The sequence below is a fragment of the Bos indicus x Bos taurus genome, chromosome 9 (assembly GCF_003369695.1).
Source record: "Bos indicus x Bos taurus breed Angus x Brahman F1 hybrid chromosome 9, Bos_hybrid_MaternalHap_v2.0, whole genome shotgun sequence".
Taxonomy (NCBI): Eukaryota; Metazoa; Chordata; class Mammalia; order Artiodactyla; family Bovidae; genus Bos; species Bos indicus x Bos taurus.
Window position 1 is genome coordinate 18596186 of NC_040084.1, and position 23008 is coordinate 18619193.

General features: G+C 36.9%; 1 protein-coding gene across 1 annotated transcript; it reads left to right on the forward strand.

Annotated features, from left to right (window-relative positions):
• The first annotated feature begins 27 nt into the window (after positions 1–27).
• On the forward strand, positions 28–14865 carry IRAK1BP1 (interleukin 1 receptor associated kinase 1 binding protein 1). Its single transcript, XM_027550980.1, has 4 exons — positions 28–397; positions 6930–6995; positions 12321–12451; positions 12558–14865. Exons 1-4 carry the CDS (start codon positions 83–85, stop codon positions 12826–12828), a joined length of 783 nt encoding a protein of 260 aa, XP_027406781.1. The 5' UTR covers positions 28–82; the 3' UTR covers positions 12829–14865.
• Positions 14866–23008: the final 8143 nt, after the last annotated feature.

The window sequence follows — 23008 nt, forward strand, 5'->3', positions numbered from 1 at the left end:
CGCCGCACCAGCCTTGAGGCTCTTGGACCCCTTCGGCCGCCGTCGGCTCTGAGTTGCGACGGGCAACCAAGCAGCCATCGCTATGTCGTTGCAACAGACCCCCCAGTCGCGGGTGTTCGTGGAATTGCTTCCCTGGGCTGACAGGGGCCGGGAGAACTATCTGCTCTCGGGTGGAGAGACGCTGCCCGGCCTCCGCCGCCCTCTCTCCTCAGCGCCAGCCCAAACTCCCACCCGCGAGGTGCATGTCAGCGGCACCGCGGAGGTGTCTGCGAGCCCCGACCGGGCGCAGGTGGTCGTGCGGGTGAGCAGCACCAAGGAGGCGGCGGCCGAGGCCAAGAAGAGCGTTTGCCGCCGCCTGGACTACATCACGCAGAGCCTCCGGCAGCAGGGCGTGCAGGTGAGAGCTCCACCGGCCAGGAGCTTCCAGCCCGACCGCGAAAAGCCGGCGGCGGAGGGTAGGGGCGGGGAAGGTTTTGAGCGTCTAGACACCTTTGTGTCTTCGGCGGTGTGAGGGGCCGCGAGGACCTGCCAGAGTGTATCTCTGGCCCATCCTCCTCAGTTCAGTTCAGTCGTTCAGTCGTGTCCGAGTCTTTGCGACCCCATGGACTGCGGCACGCCAGGCCTCCCTGTCCATCACCAACTCCCGGAGTTTACTCAAACTCGTATCCATCGAGTCGGTGATGCCATCCAACCATCTCATCCTCTGTCGTCCCCTTCTCCCCTCGCCTTCAATCTTTCCCAGCCCGTCCTTCTAGGGGAAAGTAATTATCAGCCGCAGTGACTTGCAAAACAAAATAATTAAAATTGAGTGGGGTTTTATTTGGTATCACTTGTTGCAGTAATTTGTTTTAACCTTGAAATGACGAACTGTTAAGCTTCAAACAGTAAGATGTAAATGCTTGCATAAGTAGTGTGCTAGATACTGAATCACTTTTTTGTTTTTATTCTGCACCCCTCCTCCCAGCCTGGGAAAGCTTTACATGAAGTGATTCTTTGGTATTTTTCGCAAAAAGTAATATGGGGCTGGGGCGGGATAGGGGGAATATTGTACCCATTTTCGTTTTATAAAGACTCAAAATTTTCTCCGAATTGTTTAGTTTTAGCTTAAAAAAGAAAATTAAGCCAGTATATTGTACATGCCACATATATGAAATACCTCTTCTTACCAGAGATGTTCCTGAAACAAATCCTTAAATAAATCTTGCCCTAAGCCCACTTTTTAAAAAAAAAAAAGAATGAGTCTTATTTAATTCGTACAACACCCCTGTTAAGCAGGTTTTAGCATCCCCACTTTCCAGATTTAAGGAGGTTAAATAATGCTTTGAACACCCCGGGTTATATTTGAACTCCTGTATTCTGAAAACCGAAATCTAGATTTCTTTCAACTAGCCTAGGCTCCAGGTAATTAGAATGAAAGAGAATTAGAAAGCACAGACTTCATAGGCTATCTCAGATCCCTCCTATTACAGAGTAGCCTGAAGGCCAGAGCTGTGATTTGTGGTCCCCGAAACACTGAGTTCTTAAAAGTGCTCTTGTTAGAAATGACACACCCTGAAAAAGCAAGTCTTTATTTTAAGAAGTTTTATTTGTACTTATAAACATAGATTGCATTTATAAACATAGATTTATTTTAAAAGTCATATTGAAAAGATGTCTCTAAATGATTTTACAATTTAGAAGGATCTGCTGCTAATTATAAATTATGTGAATAAAATGAATTTAATATATAGAAATATATTTTCTCCCCAAAACTGCTGCCAGTGCTGCAGACGTATTTGAATAATATAACTAATTCTTAAGTTTTTTGCTTAAAATGTATATGGAGCTCACATGGCTGCAACTTCAAATATGTAAAACAGGATCAATCACTACATCCAACTTAAAGTAATTACATTAAAGACTTAGTGTTCAAGACATGCAGAGGTCAGTAATCTCCAGATTATCTCTGCTGATGGAGGAAAGCAGTGGTAAATAATTTGTTCAGTAGAAAATGCAAATAAAATCATTTATATTACATTTCAGGGTGAATTTAATGAGTCTTCACAAAATCTTTATTCATTTTAAACTTTAAAATCTGTGTTTATAAACATCACTCCCCTGATTAAAAGGCCCCTCATATTCCAAACTTTTTCGCTTAATAGATGGAGCTTAACTCTTGTCATTTCCTGTCATCTCCTGGCCTCATAGACTGACTTCCCTCTTTTTTCCTTTAAAAACCAGCCCAAGTTCACTTCTTGAGCACTTTTTTCCTACACTACTCCCTGTGTACCATACCCCATTCACCACCCTTAATAAAATGTATCACTTTATAATTACTGCTCTCCTTGTCTCTCCTCCATATTCTAAACCTCTCCAGAGTGGAGATCATTTTGTCTCTTGCTTGCTTTGTATTGATGGGTTATGTTTCATACTCTTCACATAATGTCTACTTAGAAAATGGTTTTTAATAAACTATTCAGCTATCATATAGATCATATATAATTTTATGGTTATATATAGTTTCACCTGTGAAGGCATGACCTCATTTTGAGTGTTTTTATGGAAAAATGTTTTAAAGTTCCAAGCAATATTTACTCATTCAACCATAAAATACTTATTAAACATTCCTGATCACTGCATTTTAAATAATTTCCTGTTTTTCTGTTATCTTCCCTTTTGAAATTTATGAGAACTTTAAAAATTATCAGTAACTGTCTCTCATATATTGCAAAAATTTTCCCAATTTAGTATTTGCCATGTAACCTTGTTTGCAGTATTAAACATTAAAAATTTTAAAGATTTATTTAAATTCTCTTACTAGTACAATTTTTCACGATATTTTTGAGTCTTCTAGTAAATCACTTAAACTCTTCGAAGTTTTATTTTCTTCATAAGAAAAGCTTCTCATGAAATTAAAGCTAAATGATAAGAGTTTTTTAAATCCCCAAATTTATAAGAACTAATATAATCTGTTTTTATTGTTTTCTTGTTCTGCTTCATATGTTGGTTAAAGTACTACTGTTTTTATTGTTTTTCATTTCAAATAAACATTTCTCCTGCAAAAAAAAAGTTTTCTGACTTTGGTGTAATGCTTATTGGGTCCTTCGCAAGCCTGAAGCTACATAACTATTAACTAATATTTCCTGGACTTTTTAGGGACCCTTTATAGTACATTAAATATTTACTACATTTGGAATTTATTTTGGTATAAGGAAAAGGGTTTTGTTTTCTCCTAAATGGGTACGTTACTGTACTTAAAGCCCTTAAAAATAAAAGTCCCCTTAAAAATAAAAAGTACTGCTTTATTTGATCTTATGGTTGATTCAACAATAAGAAAACAAATAGCTCAATTAAAAAGCACAAAATACCTGAACATATACTTCACCAAAGAATATATACAAATGGCAAGGAAACACATGAAAAGATCCTCCACATTATTTGTGATTAAAGAAATGCAAATTAAACCACAATTTGATACCATTATGCATGTATTGGATTTACTAAAATCCAGTATCATTGATGATAGCATATGCTGGCAAAGATGTGGAACAACAGAAATTTTCATTCATTGCTGGTGAGACTGCAAAGAAAGTGGTATGGCCACTTTGAAAGACAGTCTTACAGCTTCTTACAAAGTTAGCCTTACTATAGGAACCATTAACCCACATGAGAATCAAAGACTTACGTTCACATATAAATTTGCACGAGAATATTTATAGCAGGTTTATTCATAACTCACTAAAACTTTAGAACTTGGAACAGCCAAGATGTTTTCAACAGCAGAATGGATAACTGTTACATCCATGCATTGGAAAATTACTCAGCAATAAGAGGTGCTATTCACAGAACAACATGGGCAAATCTTAAATATTATAAGTGAAAAAAACAGATTCAAAAGGTTTACATTCTATGATCCATTCATGTGACATTCTGGAAAAGGGAAAACTATAGGGACATAAATCGGTGGACAGGTTGTTTGATGGCAAAGTGGTTAACTATAAAGGAGGTCCACAGAGGAACTTCTCAAGGGGAAAAAATTACTCTGTGTGGTACTGGAGTGGTGAATACATTTGTCAAAACCCATAAAACTAAATCACAAAAAGGGAACGCTAATTATGCAAATTAAAAAAAAAAAACAGATCAATTCCAGGACAGAACCCAGACTGTGACAAATGAACCTAACTCTGTTACAAATGAATGACATAATTGCACTGAATGTGGGGACAGAAGGTGAGCAGAGTATCCTAAGTCAGTTTGGAAAATTATATTTTATTAGAAACTAATGATAAAGATGAAAGATATATAAACTCTGTACTCTAGTTAGTAAATGTTTTTTCCAAGGTTTACAGTTCTGAAACTGCTTTATATGTATAGTAGGCTTGAAAAACAGGTGGTTGGTGGCTGAGGGAAATGAGGTTTCTAACTACTGGAGAGGAAATTACAGATAAGAAAGGAAGGTTAGAATGAACTCTCTGGTTCTTAATTAGAGTTAGAAACATCAGTATGAACTCATGTTTAGCTTAGTATATATCAGATGGATAGATGCAGAAACAGTTGTGGATATATGTGTATATGTCACAAAGAGTTGGACAAGACTGAGCGACTGAACTGCAGTGATATGTACCATAGTAATAAAAAAATGATTACATCAGAAAAACCTGAAACTGAGGTATATGGAACTCTATACTATCTTGGCAACTTTTCTGTAGACTTTAAATTTTTCTAAAGTAGAAGTTATTAACAGTTTACAGAACAGCATGTAGAGTATAATTTCATTTATAAAAAATTCTATACATAGATTACAAATTTTTATGTGCATGGATAGATGACTTAATTAAATGTTTACTGAAATATTAACATAAGGGGCTTGGAGACTATTCTTTCTCTAGTATTAGATATTCATTAATTAGTGTATATTATTTTTATAAAAACTATAATGTTAAGTGAAACAATAAAAGATACTTTCTTTTCTGCTACCTTTCCTAAAATTATTTCTCTAATAATTTTTCTGTCAGAAGTCTTATGTACATTTATCAAGTGAAGTGAGGAAAAACTGAAAAAAGACATCTAAGAAAATAGAAGATATGTTTACATGTCATAAAAGAATACTAACTGACACGTTTCATGTATCAAGTTTCATGTTTTCAACTTTAAGCAATGTATACAGCATTGGTTTAGTTTATATGTATCAATACTGTAATTTTCTACAGTGAATAATTATTACCATGATAAATATTATCACAAAAATGAATTAATATTTTCATTGAAACTGACATCAGAGCTATAATTGGAACTTAAGTTCAGATTTTCAGGTTAAAGCTTTTTAGAATTTTCTAGGTCTATAAATGGCTTGAAATTAGTGTATATCTTAAAATTAATGTGCATCTAAATCCTTTACCAAATAACATAATTAAATGATTGAGAATCATCATCTTTATTTAGCATATATTTTAAAGATACAAACATTTATAAAATATAGGTTTTGCCTGTCCCCAAGAGTGGGAGTAAGTCAAGAATTCATTTCACTAAATTTTAAAACCCTTTTGAAACATAAATAAGTTCAATTTTTTATCAGAATTATATACCCTGTACTTACCCAGAGAATCAAAAAGCATTAATGTTACTTTTCTAAGAATAGGCTGGCTTAGGTCCAATATTTCAGGAAATGTTTATATCATAATGGTATTGCATCTCTGTTTGCTGAGTGCCTTCTGTGTCAAGCATTTTATTCACAACTTTTCATTAAATCCTCAGATCAGTTCAATGTGATCTCAGAGCGAGCAGCAGTCAGTGGCAGCTTGAAGCAAGATCTTAGTTTCCTGCCTGGGAATCAAACCTGTGCTGGCTGGGTGAAAATCAGGAATCCTGACCGCTAGACCACTAGGGGCTACTGACGAGAAGCAGAGCCCTGGCCCTTGACCTCTTTGAAAAAAGAATGTTACTAAGAGACCAAGGTTGTAAAACAAGCAGAGATTATTAGAAGCACCATACGTGTGAAAGAGCACAAAGAAAAGCAGTTTATTTAGGACAGAAGTAAAGAGAGCTACACACTCAGAGAAGAGTCAGGGCATCTTTGCTAAGGAGGCGCGCTAAAGGTGTGGTTTGAATTGCTTAAATAGGGGCCTTCTTCCAGGTCTTTGTTTTCCTCTAGCCAATTATCTTGCTTATTTCCCATATCTGATCTGACTCGGCCCTGTCCAATGTGGGCATGAATCTTTTGGCCAACATGGATTCCAGCACAAGGGTCTCTGAGGGGTTGGCAAAACAAAGAAGTACCCCCTTCTTTGTTGACCTCCTAGGAACTTTTCTGCACATGTACAGTCAGGGAGGTCTCCTTTTCCTGAAGATGAAAGACGTGGTCATCTTTTTCCTCCAGCAGGGCTTAGTTCCTCTCTGCTCTTGCCACTATCTTTTTCCCGGAAATGTTGGGGGAGGGAGAGACAAGCTCCAATTGCTCAGCCCGACAAACTCCAGTGGCTCAGCCTGTGGCCCCTCTACCTGCTACCTCACAGTGTAACACAATTTTATAAGTGTGGAAACTGTGTCTCAAAAAGTTGAGTAACTTGCCCAAAGTTATATACTATATGTGTTCAGTAAATTAGTATTGTTTGTAAGTTAAACATTTTATAAACTCTAACATCCCTACAACATTCAGAATGTTTTATGTACAAATAATGCTTCAGATATATATTACCCTAAGTTCATACTTTTTGAACTAGCTAATGTAAAAATTACAAGTGGAATGACAATTATGAAATATCAGCAAATATTTTTAGGTTTCTGAATTTGTTTTTTTTTTAGGAAAGTTTTAAAGCATTAGGCAAGCCAGTTCTTTTCACATATTTTGTTATTCTGATTTTAATAAGTACAGGTTTATACTTTATGTTTTAGAGTAATTGCATTTAGTAGCCAAACATTTAGTAATCATATTCTTGTACTTTCTGTTTCAGTCAGAAAATGTAACTGTGACAAAGGATTTTAAAAGGCTAGAAAATGCTTATCACATGGAAGCAGAGGTATGTGTTATCTTCACAAATACTTGGAAACAGCATGACTTTGTGGGGACAATTTGCATTTAATTTTATTCTTGAAAGTCAAGTACAGGAGAAATACTTCTCATGGTGTTGATAAAAGATCGTTTTTCTCAAAATCATTTTTGGTGTTAACATATCTGGGTGAGATTTAAGGGAAATTGTTTTGAAATGGAATAAAAATAGCAAGAGGGAAGTAGCATTTAATCTGAACAAAATTTTCATAATGTTATCATGTAGTCAACAGGAAGAAACACTACAGAGGAAAAATTTCTTCTCCTCAGATAAATAGCAAATTAATAGTCATAGCATAAAGGATTGAAAGACTTCAACATTCTTTTATTTCACAAGACTATTTTGTGTTAAGATTTATTTAAAAATAAAAACTACTCAACCTTTGCACAAATTGAAAAAATTGTGTATTTTTTTACACACAATTAATGAAAACATTGAGTTCCTACAACTGTTGAGCTTTTTACTTATCTTCAAAGATTTTATGATCAGGACTTTATGAAATCAGAGTATGTTATAAGTAGTTACAACCAGCTTAAAATACCGCTGTCTCTTTGATTCCAAACTTCTTAGAGTGTGTGCTTAGTCATACCGCCTCCTTGCCACAGGAAACAAACAAGAGTAGATTAAAATGGACTGTTGTTAGTCCAATCAGAGAACCTTTGCCTTTAGAGGTGGAAAATACCTCAAGAAATCACCTGGTCCTACCTTCAGGCAGATAATATATTATTTTTCCTAAATTTAAGGGTGTGGCTTTAGGCTAAGATACCTTAGGCTCAGACTTTTTAAAGATCATATTACAAGAATTAGAATGGAAATTAGAATCCTGGCTTCTTACCTCTTAAGTTAGTAATTATCATAATACACTGTTGTCCCTATATTTACTTGAATAAATTTGTAATTTTTTCACTTAAATATTAACTATCTGAAGGAATTTTAAAAATACTTATAATGATTTTGGGCTTCCCTGTTGGCTCAGCAATAAAGAATCCACCTGCAATGCAGGAGACGTCGTAGCCACCTCAGGTTCAATTCCTGGCTCTGGAAGATGCCCTGGAGAAGGAAATGGTGACCCACTCCAGCATTCTTGCCTGGGAAATCCAATGGCTGCAGTCCACGGGGTCACAGAGAGTCCGCACATGACTTAGTGACTAAACAACAACAGTGATGATGATTTTAGGGATCCACCTGGGAAATGTTGAAGTAAAACCTTGGCTTTGCAATTCCTTTATCTGTCTTTCCACTTCTTATGTTGTTTTCTTGTTACAGTTTCAGTGTTGGAGAGATTTTAAAAACCTGGGACACGATAAGCATTCAATAAAAGTCTATTAAAAAGTCTATAGGAAAAGTAGTATAAACAGTTTTCCCTCTCCTTTTCCTTGCACGTTTCCATGTTTCAGGTATTTTCCATAATATTTCTCATCTAATCTTTTCTCAACTCTTCATTTTTGTTGTGAAATACTTTATACGTGGTTTGTGGTTTTAGTGGTTTTAGTTGCTAAGTCGTGTCCAACTCTTGTGACCCCATGGACTGTGGCCTGCTAGGCTCCTGTCCATGGGATTTTCCAGGCAAGAATACTGGAGTGGGTTGCCATTTCCTTGTCCAATGTATAAATCATACTTATATTTGATTTGTGCATTTAAATCATATTTTTCCTATCTTATATTTCCCCTATATTCAGCAAAAATATTGTTCAAAATCAAAGGCCAATTATAGACTTTTTCAGAAAGCTGAAAAAATTCATTACCATAGACCTTCAATCCAAGGAATGTTAAACAGATTTGGGTAGGTGGAAGAAAATGGTACCAGAAAGGAATAGGACTCTACAGAGAGAAATGAAGAACACTGAAAATGGTAACTACATAGGTAGATTTGATATTTTTCTTATATCTCTATAACTCTACACCTATATAAAAATAATTGTTTAAATAAAAATGATAATGGTGAACTTTAGGGATTATAACATATGTAAAACATACAACAGCAATAGCATGAAGGGAGAAAGAGAAGTATAATATTTAAAGTTTCTTATGTGTGAAATGGTGTATCTCCTGAAGGTAGATTGAGATAAATTAAACATGTATATACTGTAAACTCTAAGGCAGACACTAAAGTAACTACAGGTTACAGTAAAGAAACCAATGAAGGATATCAAATAGAATAAAAAATATACTCTATCTCTTCCCAGAAAGGCAGAAAATGGGGAGAGGGGAACAAAGAAAATATGAGACAAATAGAAAATCAATAGCAAGATCAGAAGTTTAAATATAACCATATCAATAATCACATTAAATAATTTAAGGGGCTTTCCCCATGGCTCAGTAAAGAACCTGCCTGCCAATGCAGGAGACATAAGAGACACAGGTTCGAGCCCTGGGTCAAGAAGATCCCCTGGAGGAGAGCATGCAGGCCACTGCAGTATTCTTGCCTGGAGTATGGACAGAGGAGTCTGGCAGGCTACAGTCCATAGCGTCGCAAAGAGTCGGACGCAACTGAAGCAACTTAGCACGCACGCATGCTGATGTATAAGTGAGATGAATGACAGTAATGATATAAGAGATGGGGTGGAATACTTAGGATTATTTTGTTGTCATAGTTATACAACCCATAAAGTGGTATTCTGCTGCTGCTGCTGCTGCTAAGTCACTTCAGTTGTGTCCAAGTGTTATTTAAAGTAGACTTGGATTTGTTGTAAATATGTATTATGTACTTTAGAGAAATCACTAATAAAAGCTTAAAAAATATAGCTGATATGCTAAGAAAGGAGAAAAAAAAAGAAACCATGAAATGCTCAATTAAAATCACAAAAGGCAGAAGACAGAACTTAGAAAAAAGAACAAAGGAAACAAATAGAAAACAGTAAAGAATATGGTAGATATTAATCCAGCTGTATCAGTAATGCTTTGAACATCAGTGGTCTAAATGCAGCAATTAAAAGACAGATTGTCACAGTGGATCAAAAAACACCACCAAACTATATGTTATCTATGAGAAATCTGTTTTAAATATAAAGACATATATAGATAGCCATGGAAAAAAATTAATCATGCTAACACTAAGCAAAAGAAAGCAAGAGTCACTATTGTAATTTTAGACAGAGCAGGCTTCATAATAGGGAGTTATCAAGGATACAGAAGGGTATTATGTAATGATACAGGGCAGTTTTCCAAGAAACATAATAATCCATGGGGACTTCCCTGGTGGTCCAGTGGTTAAGACTCTGTGCTTCCAGTGCAGGGTTCAATCCCTGGTCAGGGAACTAAGATCCCACATGCCACACAGTGGCACAGCCAAAAAATAATAACAGTCTTTAATATGCATTCTCCTGAGTGTCAGACTACATCAGGCAAAAACTAATAGAACCTCTAGGAGAAATAGATGAGCCCACCATCATAGTTGGAGTCTCCAACTTCCTTTATCAAAAAGGGACAGATTCAGGGACTTCCCTGGTGGTCCAGTGGTTAAGAGTCTACCTGGCAGTGCAGGGGACATGGGTTCAGTCCCTGGTCAGGGAACTAAGATCCCATATGCCATGGAGCAACTAAGCCTGTGGGCCTCAACTAGACAGACTATACACCACACAAAAAATTCCACATGATGCAGTGAAGACCTGTGTACAGCAACTAAGACCTGATGCAGCCAAATAAATAATTTTTTAAAAAAGGAAAGTCACTTTAAAAAGAAGGGGCAGATTCCGCAGGCATAAAATCAGTAAGGACCTAGTTAAATTTAACAATACCATCAATTGACTGGATATAATGGACATCTACGGGGCTTCTCAGGTGGTTCAGTGGTAAAGATCCACCTGCCAAGCAGGAAACATGGGTTCCATCGGCCCCCGGGATCAAGAAGATCTCCTGGAGAAGAAAATGGCAACCCACTCCAGTGTTCTTGTCTAGAAAATCCCATGGACAGAGGAGCCATGGGTTCACAAAGAGTCAGACACAACTTAATGACTAAAAAACAACAACAAAATGGAAATCTATAAATTACTTCCCCCAAAACAGAATTCTTCTCAAGCTCTCATGGAACATTCACCAAGATAGCACACATTTGGAATTTGGGTCTTTCAAGAATAAGCCACCCGTTCTCAATACTTGGCTCTGCAGTAAACCTTTCTCTGCTCCCCTCACCCCTAAAATACATTCTAGGCCAAAACTTATACCTTAACAAATTTAAAAGGATAGATAACATAATGTCTGCTCTCTGATCACAATGGAATTAAACTAGAAATCAGTAACAGAAACATAATTGGAAAATCCCCAAGTATGTGGAGATTAAACAACATACTTCTAAATGACATGTGGATCAATGAAGAAATCCCAAGAGAAATTTTTAAATGTTTAGAACTAAATTAAAATGAAAATAAAATCTATCAAAAACTATGAGATGCAGCGAAAGCAGGGCTTAGAAATTTTAGCATTGAATGCATATAGTAAAAAGAAGAAAAATCTGAAATAAATAATCTAAGCTTCTGCCTTAAGAAACTAGAAAAAAGAGCAAATTAATCCAAAGTAAGTATTGAAACCAGTCAGAACATCAGTCTTCCATGGTTAACATTTATGATGAAAGGCAACTGTTCTGTATTGTATAAGATGACTCTTTGCTACTCCAGCCTGTACTTAAGTATCTGTACATTATTGTTTTACATATTTTACATAAAGTATTATATATTTTACATAAAGTACTTCAGTACCTGTACTTTATTGTTTTACATACTGAGCTTGTATAAAGTTTCCTTAGGAAAAGGTTTAGTTTTCTTCCATAGAATGTTTAAAGACTACAGTTTTCAAGTATTGCTGAATATATAAGAACTGCTTCTACATAGTTAAAGGCAGATGGCATAATGAAATAGATGAGCTTCTGCATATAGATCTGAAAATAACTATTGGATGAAGAAGCATACCTCACTGACAGCAGTGGAGCATGAAGTAATTACCGCTAATCAGGAAGCTAGCTAATGTCTAAAGAGTCATGAAACATTTATCAGGCTAAGAGAATTTAGCCAAATAATAAAATTGAAGGGGAAGCCCCCCAACTCTGTTTCATAAAAAAGTCCCTGACTGATTTAAAATGAATTTTAAAATGTTCAAGTCAACATTAAACAAATTAAAAAATTCATAAGCAAAAATAAATTCAATAACAAAATTTGGTTATAAGTACCAAGTAGGCCTTTCTTATCTGTTACATACTATAAAATGACCTCACTGTAATGTCTTTATTTTTTTTAACTCACATGTAGAAAAAAAAACTGAAATCAGAAATGAAAATAATTTCAACTGTTATTTCATTTACAGGTCTGCATTACATTTACTGAATTTGGAAAAATGCAAAATATCTGTAACTTTCTTGTTGAAAAGCTAGATAGCTCTGTTGTCATCAGCCAACCCCAGTTCTATCATATGCCAGGTTCTATTGATAACCTTCGGTAAGTTAAGCACATCTTTCAATGACTTATCAACTAATTAAACAAAACTGTTCCATCCTACAGTTTTTGAATGTCTTACTAATCATCTCTGCATTTAATTCCTAAGACGACAAGCCTGTCTTGCTGCTGTAGAAAACGCACGGCGCAAAGCTCAAGAAGTCTGTAACCTTGTTGGCCAAACTCTAGGAAAACCTTTAATAATCAAAGAAGAAGAAACAAAAGAATGGGAAGGCCAAATAGATGATCCCCAATCATCTAGACTTTCAAGTTCATTAACCGTACAACAAAAAATCAAAAGTGCAACAACACACGCTGCTGCCAAAGTATTTATAACTTTTGAAGTAAAGGGGAGAGAGAAGAAAAAAAAACACATCTGAAATTCTGACCAAAATATATTGTGTTTGTATCTTTTTTTGTCTATTTTTATACTTTTTATAATGTTTGCTTTTGTCCTAAATATATATATTGTATAGTATATAATAAAGTGTTTTACCCCCAAGCCTGTCAATCCTTGAATATAGTTCCACAGAATACTTAACATTTACTTTCTGTTTTCAAAAACTTATTACGGGAAATATTCTGGAAACAAATGTGTTAGATACACTTGTATACGGACAGTCATATAAGTGCATGTGTAAATAATTTTATATTTCTACTCTGGAAAGAAATGTTGACACAGTTATTAACATGATTCTTAACATTCATTCTTAGAACAATGGGCTTCTCTGGTAGCTCAGTAAAGAATCCACCTACAATGCAGGAGACCTGGGTTCGATTTCTGGGTTGGGAAGTTCCCCTGGAGAAGGGTATGGCAACCTGCTCCAGTATTCTTGCCTGGAGAATCCCATGGACAGAGGAGCCTGCTGGGCTACAGTCCATGGGGTTGCAGAGTCAGACACAACTGAGTGACTAACACTTTCACTTTCACACTTGCACAACATTCATTCTTAGAACAATGAGCAATATATAACTTTTGATAAAAGGATAATGATGTATACTAAGAAAATATTCTGATGCCAGAAATAAAAGGTAATATATGGACCAGACTGTCTTCACCAGGACTCCTTTGATTATACCAGCTTTCTGCAGTACAAATATAATGCAATCCATGTATGTAATTTAAAATTTCTTAGTAGGCATATTTTTTAAAAAGTAAAAAACAGTTGAAACTAATTTTAATACTTTAAATAACCTAGCATATCCAAAATATCATTTTAGCATGTAACTATTTTCTAAATAATGGGTATTTTATATTCTTTTTTATCGTGTTTTCAAAATCCAGTGTGTATTTTATATTACAGCACATCTCAATTCATATGCTAAATTTTCATCACAAATACTTGATCTGTATATAATTTTCTTAAAATATAGGCAGAAAAAAATAGGTTCACATACCTGTGTTGTTCCAGACACACTTAAAGATCTAGTAACTGAATCAAGTGTCAGTTTTTAAAATTAAAAAAAAAAAAAACTTTTTTTAACCTTCAGTTCCTTAGTTTCACTAGCCACATTTCAGGGACTTGAAAGCCATAAGTAGGTAGTGGCTACCATGTTGGACAGCGCAGAGCCATACACTGAGATGATCCTTAAGGCCATCAGCAAGTACGTCACTGCTATTGCAATATACACTGTCTAAAGTGTATCTACAGAAAACAAGTCTGTCGTGTTGCACAGGCTTACCATTCCCCACCACACAGCTAGGCCCTTGGGTTTTTTTTTTTCCTGATAATTCTTGACACTCATATGCCAATATTTCTCTCCTATAACATAATCCAGTATGCAGTTTCCATCCCCACCCACTTTCTTAAGTGGCACTAAAAACCACTTCTCCATCTCTTCTGTACTATCCTTAGTGGGAGGGAATATGGAAGCTGAGAAGAAGAACTTTAGAATCTGATGCCGCTATTTTAAAATCCTGATTATACCACTTGAGTGTAAGCTTCTTAGAATGGAGATCTTGTCTTTCTCATTCACAACTGCATTCTCGGTCTCTGCATAGTGACAGGGCCAGCACAGAGTAGGTTCTCAAATATCTGCTGAGCATATAAACCGGTTATAAAAACTTGGCAAGTCACTTTAATTAAGCTTCTCTTTCTTCACCAGTGAAATGAGGCTAATATCTATCTTGCAGTGTTACTATAAGGATTAAAGTTGATAAATGTAAGACAATAAAAAATAATGCCTAGTACATAACAGTCATTTGGTAAATGGTAGGCAACCCACTCCAGTGTTCTTGCCTGGGTCGCACAGAGTCGGACATGACTGAAGCGACTTAGCAGCAGCAGCAGCAGGAACCACTCTGTCAACTGCATTCTTTGATTATTGTCAACCCAAGTAAAATCTGCCTTTTCCAAGTCTTCCATTAAGATGAATTTTTAAATAGTCATATTAAAAATAAACATATCAGAAAATCAGTTAAACGTATGTTGAATTTTTATTTCCAAAAAAAGTTAGATTATATCGTAGCATTCATTTATCCACTTGAGTAAAAAAGTACAATTGAGTCTATATCAAGAAAAAATTTGTTCATACTCAATAAAATTTAGTCACAGGGAGTGATTTTTCTTAGCCATGGCTGCATTATATTTTTGATTCCATCATATTTGGTAAAGAAGGTTTTCAACTTAGCAAGAAATATCAATACCTAAAAACAAATTTTAAGTTAGCATGCACTTTTTAGGATTCACAGGCATTTTTACAGACATTGCTTCAAAAAACAATCCTACAAAATGGGCAGTCCTACAACTGTATAGAGTATGTAAGAACAGAAATCCTTCAATGATTGGACTGGTTTATGTATGACCTGTACACTTTAAGAGTATCAAGTTTAGTTGTCAGTTAATAGCAATTTTATTAATATGGCAGATACCGGAGTCTCACAATGAATTACTTAGGGGATCTATGCCACAAAGTCTGCTAGAATAACCTATACTGAACTTAATTCTTTACTTCCTTTTAAAGAAAATCTTTCGAGAAATCAAAAAATTATAATTGCTACTTTCTGAAAGAAAATTTCTTTCTAATTAGAATATTTGAAACAGACCTGATGCTGAAGCTGAAACTCCAATACTTTGGCCACCTCATGCGAAGAACTGACTCATTTGAAAAGACCCTGATGCTGGGGAAGATTGAGGGCAGGAGCAGAAGGGGACGACAGAGGATGAGATGGCTGGATGGCATCACTGACTCGATGCACATAAGTCTGAGTAAACCCCGGAAGTTGGTGATGGACAGGGAGGCCTGGCGTGCTGCGATTCATGGGGTTGCAAAGAGTCGGACATGACTGAGCGACTGAACTGAACTGAAACAGACCCACCCACTATGTTCCAAGCTCCTTTTTAGAAGGAAATACTATTAAAATAAGGTTTCTGAATATTACTGATAAAATAGGATTCCATTCAGCTACATACTAAAACTTACATTTTTAAAAATTTAATTGAAGGATAATTGCTTTACAGTATTGTGTTGGTTTCTGCCACACATCAACATGAACCAGCCATAGGTATACATATGTCCCCTCTCTCCTGACTCTCCCTCCTACCTCCCTCCCCACCCTACCCCTCAAAGTTGTTACAGAGCCCCGGTTGTAGCTCCCCGAGTCATACAGCAAATTCCCAGTGACTAAGATTACATTTTTTGGTGGTAGCAATTTACCTTACTTTTATCAGTATTCTTATTTGACAGTTAACTTGAGTTCAATGAAAATAAATAAGACCTACAAAAATATTTTTTAACCCAAGATTCTGTACCTCATATTCCATAAGTAATATTATGTCCTCTTTGGAAATGTAGGTTTAGGATATCCCAATTCTGTCAGACTTGATAAGAATTTGATAGTGAGGAATTTTTCTCACTAGCCTAAAGAAAAAAAAAAATGAATTATTAGGTCAAAAGTGGGAGTTAACACATTATCTACAGTACAGAATTATTTGGGAGACAAATGCTTCATTATTCATTCCATAAAAAACTACATAAATTAGTTTAATTAAAATAACAAGCATTTATTATTTTATTAATATTATATTTGCAGCCAAATAGTTTCTGATAGCTGTAATCTGTTGTGGCCTAAATCTCTTAATCATATTTGGTTATGTTAAAAGACTAGAATTCACAGTGGCTAATGCAAGTCAAACATTTTTCTCAGGGTGAGATAATAGACACTTTTCAAGAGGGATTATTTGTAGTATTTTATTATAAGAAGAATATTCTTTTATAACCTGTTAAGGAGTTTCTGCTTTATTGACTATGCCAAAGCCTTTGACTATGTGGATCACAATAAACTGTGGAAAATTCTGAAAGAGATGGGAATAACAGACCACCCGACCTGCCTCTTGAGAAACCTGTATGCAGGTCAGGAAGTAACAGTTAGAACTGGACATGGAACAACAGACTGGTTCCAAACAGGAAAAGGAGTACGTCAAGACTGTATACTGTCACCCTGCTTATTTAACATATGCAGAGTACATCATGAGAAATGCTGGGCTGGAAGAAGCACAAGCTGGAATCAAGATTGCTGGGAGAAATATCAATAACCTCAGATATACAGATGACACCACCCTTATGGCAGAAAGTGAAGAGGAACTAAAAAGCCTCTTGATAAAAGTGAAAGAGATGAGTGAAAAAGTAGGCTTAAAGCTCAACATTCAGAAAACGAAGATTATGGCATCTGGTCCCATCACTTCATGGGAAACAGATGGGGAAACAGTAGCTTACTTTATTTTTTAAGGGTCCAAAATCACTGCAGATGGTGATTGCAACCATGCAATTAAAAGATGCTTACTCCTTGGAAGGAAAATCATGACCAACCTAGATAGCACATTGAAAAGCAGAGACATTACTTTGCCAACAAAGGTCCGTCTAGTCAAGGCTATGGTTTTTCCAGTGGTCATGTATGGATGTGAGAGTTGGACTGTGAAGAAAGCTGAGCGCCGAAGAATTGATGCTTTTGAACTGTGGTGTTGGAGAAGACTCTTGAGAGTCCCTTGGACTACAAGGAGATCCAACTAGTCTATTCTAAAGGAGATCAGCCCTGGGTGTTCTTTGGAAGTAAAGATGCTAAAGCTGAAACTCCAGTACTTTGGCCACCTCATGGGAAGAGCTGACTCATTGGAAAAGACTCTGATGCTGGGAGAGATTGGGGGCAAGAGGAGAAGGGGACGACAGAGGATGAGATGGCTGGATGGCATCACCGACTCAATGGACGTGAGTCTGAGTGAACTCCCAATTCATGGGATTGCAAAGAGTCGGACACGACTGAGCGACTGAACTGAACTGAACTGGGAATTCCCTGGTAGCTCAGCTGGTAAAGAATCTGCCTGCAATGCAGGAAGACGCCGGTTCGATTCCTGTGTCAGGAAGATCCCTGGAGAAGGAATAGGCTACCCACTCCAGTATATTCTGGCTTCTCTGGTGGCTCAGACAGTAAAGAATCCACCTGGGAGACCTGGGTTCGATCCCTGAGTTGGGAAGATCCCCTGGAGGAGGGCATGGCGACCCACTCCAGTATTCTGCCCTGGAGATTTCCCATGGACAGAGGAGCCTGGTAGACTGCAGTCCATGAAGTCAGGAAGAGTCAGACAGGACTGAGCACAGCAGAGCACATAACCTACTAGGCAGGGGGGCATTATGTTTGAGTCACTCTCTGGAGCTCTGGCTTCAACGTCCCAACCAACAAGTAGTCCCAGATAGCTATGTTATTTGTGGATGATCACCAGTCCCACCTCAACATGAACAAATGCTGGTTCTGGACTTCAGATGTAAGGTGGTTCTGTTATAACAGTGAAAATGCAGAAAAGACGAATCAAAAACATATTTGCTACACAGAGTTTAAGACCTATCATCGGGGCTTCATAATGCTTGGTACAATTAATAAGACAAATTAGTGAACCAAAAGCTAACATTAGTTTCCACACTAAAATATTAAAAGCCTAGGTGGCAGAAGAAAGTACAAATCTACCTGAAACAAGGAAGTGATCCCCGAATTAAAAATAAATCCTCCAAATATCATATTATGATCTGGTGGTGGGGCAGGGGTATGCATATATGTGTGTCCCCATTTTTTTAACTATAGAGATTCTCTGCTCCTTCCCTTCTACAAATGATTTTGAACCAAATAGTCAAAAACAAGTAAATAGTTCCAATACTTCACAACATAAAAATTTACACTGATCACATTGAAAGTGAAAGTGAAGTCTCTCAGTCATGTCCGACTCTTTGCGACCCCATGGACTGTAGCCTACCAAGCCTCTCTGTCCATGGGATTTTCCAGCTAAGAGTACTGGAGAGAGTTGCCATTTCCTTCTCCAGGGTATCTTCCCAACCCAGGGATCGAACCCAGGTCTCCTGCATTGCAGACAGGCACTTCACCATCTGAGCCACCAGGGAAGCCCAATTAATTACATCCTAATTTTGCATCTATCTCTACTCAAGACTATGAACTCCTCAGAAGTAGGGTTATGTCTTAAACATCTCTTTTCCTAGTACCTGGCTAATAAAAGGCTGAGAGGAGGAAAAGCTGTGTCAGTTATTCTGTTTTATCCCCAAATGAGAAAGATAGTGTTTATAGCAGAGTACCTGAATGTTGGTACATGTGGAAGTGGGGACGGGAAATGCAGGGCACTGATTCCAGAATCAAATACAAATATGATCTTCTGTAATAGGCTTTGAAAGTTAAATTAACAGTAATGGGAACAAATTCGATTTAAACATGTTTATTAAAAGTTGTAAGTTTTACAGTGGCTGCAGTCAGAATTTCAAAAGCAACTTCCCCTTCACCTGGCATTGTCTTATGGCCTGTTTTGTGGTGGGGGGGGGGGGGGCGGTGGGCGGAGGTTTCTGTTGTTTTTTGTGGGCTTTTTTTTTTTTTTGGCTTTAGTTCACTTTTTATTTACATAACCACCCCCTAGCAGAGCATAAAGCAAAGATGCCTGATGGTGACCATCCTGTTCAATTTTCTTCTGCGGAGGGTCTTCTCAGTGACCAGTTAACAGATGGAGTTCATTTTGTGTTTGCACATTTTCTAATAGTCATGCTTTTATTTCTCCAAAGTTTAGCTTTCTCGGGAAAGAGGTCTGTGGCTCTGTCACAACATACATTTTGTCATTAAACTGGTCTCCTAAATTGTTTCGGAAACTATATTCATCATAAGCTTACTGGGTCAGCTCTGAGTGGGGACCTTGGCCCTCCCTGCCTGTCACCACTGAGAGTAACGATAGCAATACTTGGCCACACATTGCTCACACACCAGCCATGACAAACTCTCAGGGAAAGTTGCTTTGAAATTCTGACGGCACCCAATCTAAAACTGCATCTAAGAAATTCAATTAATTTACAACTTCTGATAAACAGATTTATCTTGAATGTTTCCTTATCATTAATTTTACTTTCAAAACTTCTTCCAGAAGATTGTATTTGTACTTGATAGCAATAATGAATTTGTACCTCATACAAAAACAATTTTATGCTTTTTTCTTTTACTGAATCAGTCATATTTATTACAATTCCACTTAACATTATGGTAATGATCCAGATAAATCAAGTTTAGCCCCAAGTAAGAAAACAGCATCAAAAGAAGATTTTTCTTAGTTTATGCTACACTAATTATAAAAGGTCTAAAGTATTACATTTTGTGTTAGAGTAGGAGATGAGGTATAATTAACTTAAAGTTGAAAGTCAATAAAATATAAAATTATTTTAATACAGCAAATATTTCCCTAGCTCAATACCTGCAAGGAAAGCACAGATTTTTTTCTTCATTGTATCTGTTCCTAAAATGATAAAAATGCAGTAATACAGATTGATGTGTTCTACAGAGAATATAATTATGAATATATAGCTGAAACCTTTGAAATTTTTATTTGCAAACCACAGAGGTCAACATATATTTGAGAAAGAACTATATTTGTTTCATTCTGTAGGAATGTTGAGAATTCATAGTATCCCCAAATATTACTACTGTTAAACATTAATTCATTTAAAATGTTCAATTGTTTAGTACTTCGTTAGAGTAAGAAATAGAAAATTGATGATATCACTAACATTAAACCCCACACTTTAGAAATGTTTCATGTAAAGGATTAAAATTTAATTGTCCAATATGAACTAATGATTTTTCATATTATTTGGTGACAATCCTGGAAAAATAACCCTGCAATAACCACACGACTGAATAACTATGAGAATACCTACAGCTCTGAGATTTAAGAGAGAGTCTAGCTCTTAGGCCTCCTACAACAGCCCTGATGGCAGGAAAAGGAGAAGTCATAGCAGCATCCGTAGGCCCCCCAACTACTGCTTCACGTGTTCGTTAAGGGAACATGGGAGTTCCCTTGTTCCTTTGTTATTCTTGGAAAGCAACAGGCATGGCCAGGGCTGTGACATCACTCCCAGAAGTATGTGTGGAAGCAGTTCTTTCAGTGCTTACTTTGCAGTTTGCTGTTGGCTACCTGCCCGAGCTTCAAAAGAAAAAGGTAAAGTCTGAATATAAGGAATTTTTTCAGGTCATGATCAGGAAAGTACGTAGTTGTAATGCTACACTTGCAAGCAATATCATTTAAGAAGAAGGGATAAAAGCTAAAATTAAAAGGCTTGGCATTAATACAACATATAAGAAATCAAGTTCAGGCAATATTTGGGGCTTCCCAGGTGAAAGTGGAAGTGTAAGTTGCATCCAACTCTTTGCAACCCCATGAACTGTATCCCGTCAGGCCCCTCTGTCCATGGAATTCTCCAGGCAAGAATACTGGAGAGGGTTGCTATTTCCTTCTCCAGGAGATCTTCAATACACAGGGATTAAACCCAGGTCTCCTGCACTGCAGGCAGATCCTTTACCATCTGAGCCACCAAGGGGCAGTCTCATCATCAAAATTTTGCTTAGATTTTTTTCTTTAAAAAAAAAAAGAATTCTGAATACTCCACTTCCTACCTTGTCTCACATACAAATTGCTATTTCCCATGAATGCTCTCTCTCTCTAGTCATATATGATCAAAACAAACAGCCCAAAATTGTGCACATAAGTGCCTTTGACTAAGTTCACGATATTGCAAATAACGCCAAGGCATCTTTTAATTTCTGCCACTGAGAAGATGAATTATCATGGTTGTTTTGGGAAAAAAGTGGATAATTGTTATAAAAACTGTTTGTTATCAAGTCTTAATAACAGTTATATTAGGGTATTTTTTGCTACTTGCATCGTAATTCTTTTTTCATACTCTGTCCTAAATATATCCTCCTTTTCAACCAGGCCTAAACTAACCTGGGGCAAATGTTGAAATAAATGTCAAGTTGCTTAATTATCTTTTACAGATTTTTAAAATTCTTTTTCATTAAAAAAAAAAAGTCAGCATGAAAATGTCAAAAATAAACTATTTTTATTTTCAAGGTTTTAAATGAATATTGGATAATCTTCTTACATTTGTAGAATCCCTTAAGCCATCTGTTTACTAGATGTCTATTGTCAGTTATATCCCTAAGCCAATAATTATTTTTAGAACACTTTTGATCCTTAAGAGGTCTTGATGCTTTTAAACTTCTGGAAGTACACTATTATCTGAAAAACCATATAGAGGTTTAGTCACTAAGTCATGTTCAACTCTTGTGACCCCATGGACTGTAGCCCACCAGGCTCCTCTGTCCATTGGATTCTTCAGGCAAGAATACTGGAGTGTGTTGCCATTTCTTTCTACAGGGGATCTTCCTGACCCAGGGATTAAACTCAGGTCCCCTGCATTGCAGGCAGATTATTTACTGACTGAGCCACTGGGGAAGCCATATAAACATTTGTATATATAGATCTAGATACATAGACACATAAATTATCAAAATAAAAGGGATGACTCCTTTGCCACTTTCCCACTATGACTAACACTATAGTTTAAAGAAAATGAATCTGCCTCTTCTTTTTAAACAGGAAGTAATTATCCCTATTCTTAGCTCCCTGGCCTTGAAAATATTTATGCAGGAACAATAGCAGACGGTAAACAATCTGCCTGCGATGCAGGAGACCCAGGTTCAATCCCTGGGTAAGGAAGATCCTCTCGAGAAGGAAATGGCTACTCACTCCAGAATTTTTGCCTGGAGAATTCCATGGACAGAGGAGCCTGGTAGGCTACAGTCTGTAGGGTCACAAAGAGTCCGACAAGACTAAGCAACTAACACTTTCACTTTACTTTTTTGACGTGAAATTAATAAGTTTTAAGTAGATTACTAGACAGAGAAGGCAATGGCACCCCACCCCAGTACTCTTGCCTGGAATATCCCATGGACGGAGGAGCCTGGTAGGCTGCAGTCCATGGGGTCGCTAAGAGTCGGATATGACTGAGCGACTTTCACTTTTCACTTTCATGCATTGGGGAAGGAAATGGCAACCCACTCCAGTGTTCTTGCCTGGAGAATCCCAGGGACGGGGGAGCCTGGTGGGCTGCCGTCTGTGGGGTCACACAGAGTCGGACACGACTGAAGTGAATTAGCTGATTACTAGAAGCTGGAGAATCTTCTGCAGCTGCTGTTGCTAAGTCGCTTCAGTCGTGTACGACTCTGTGCGACCCCATAGACGGCAG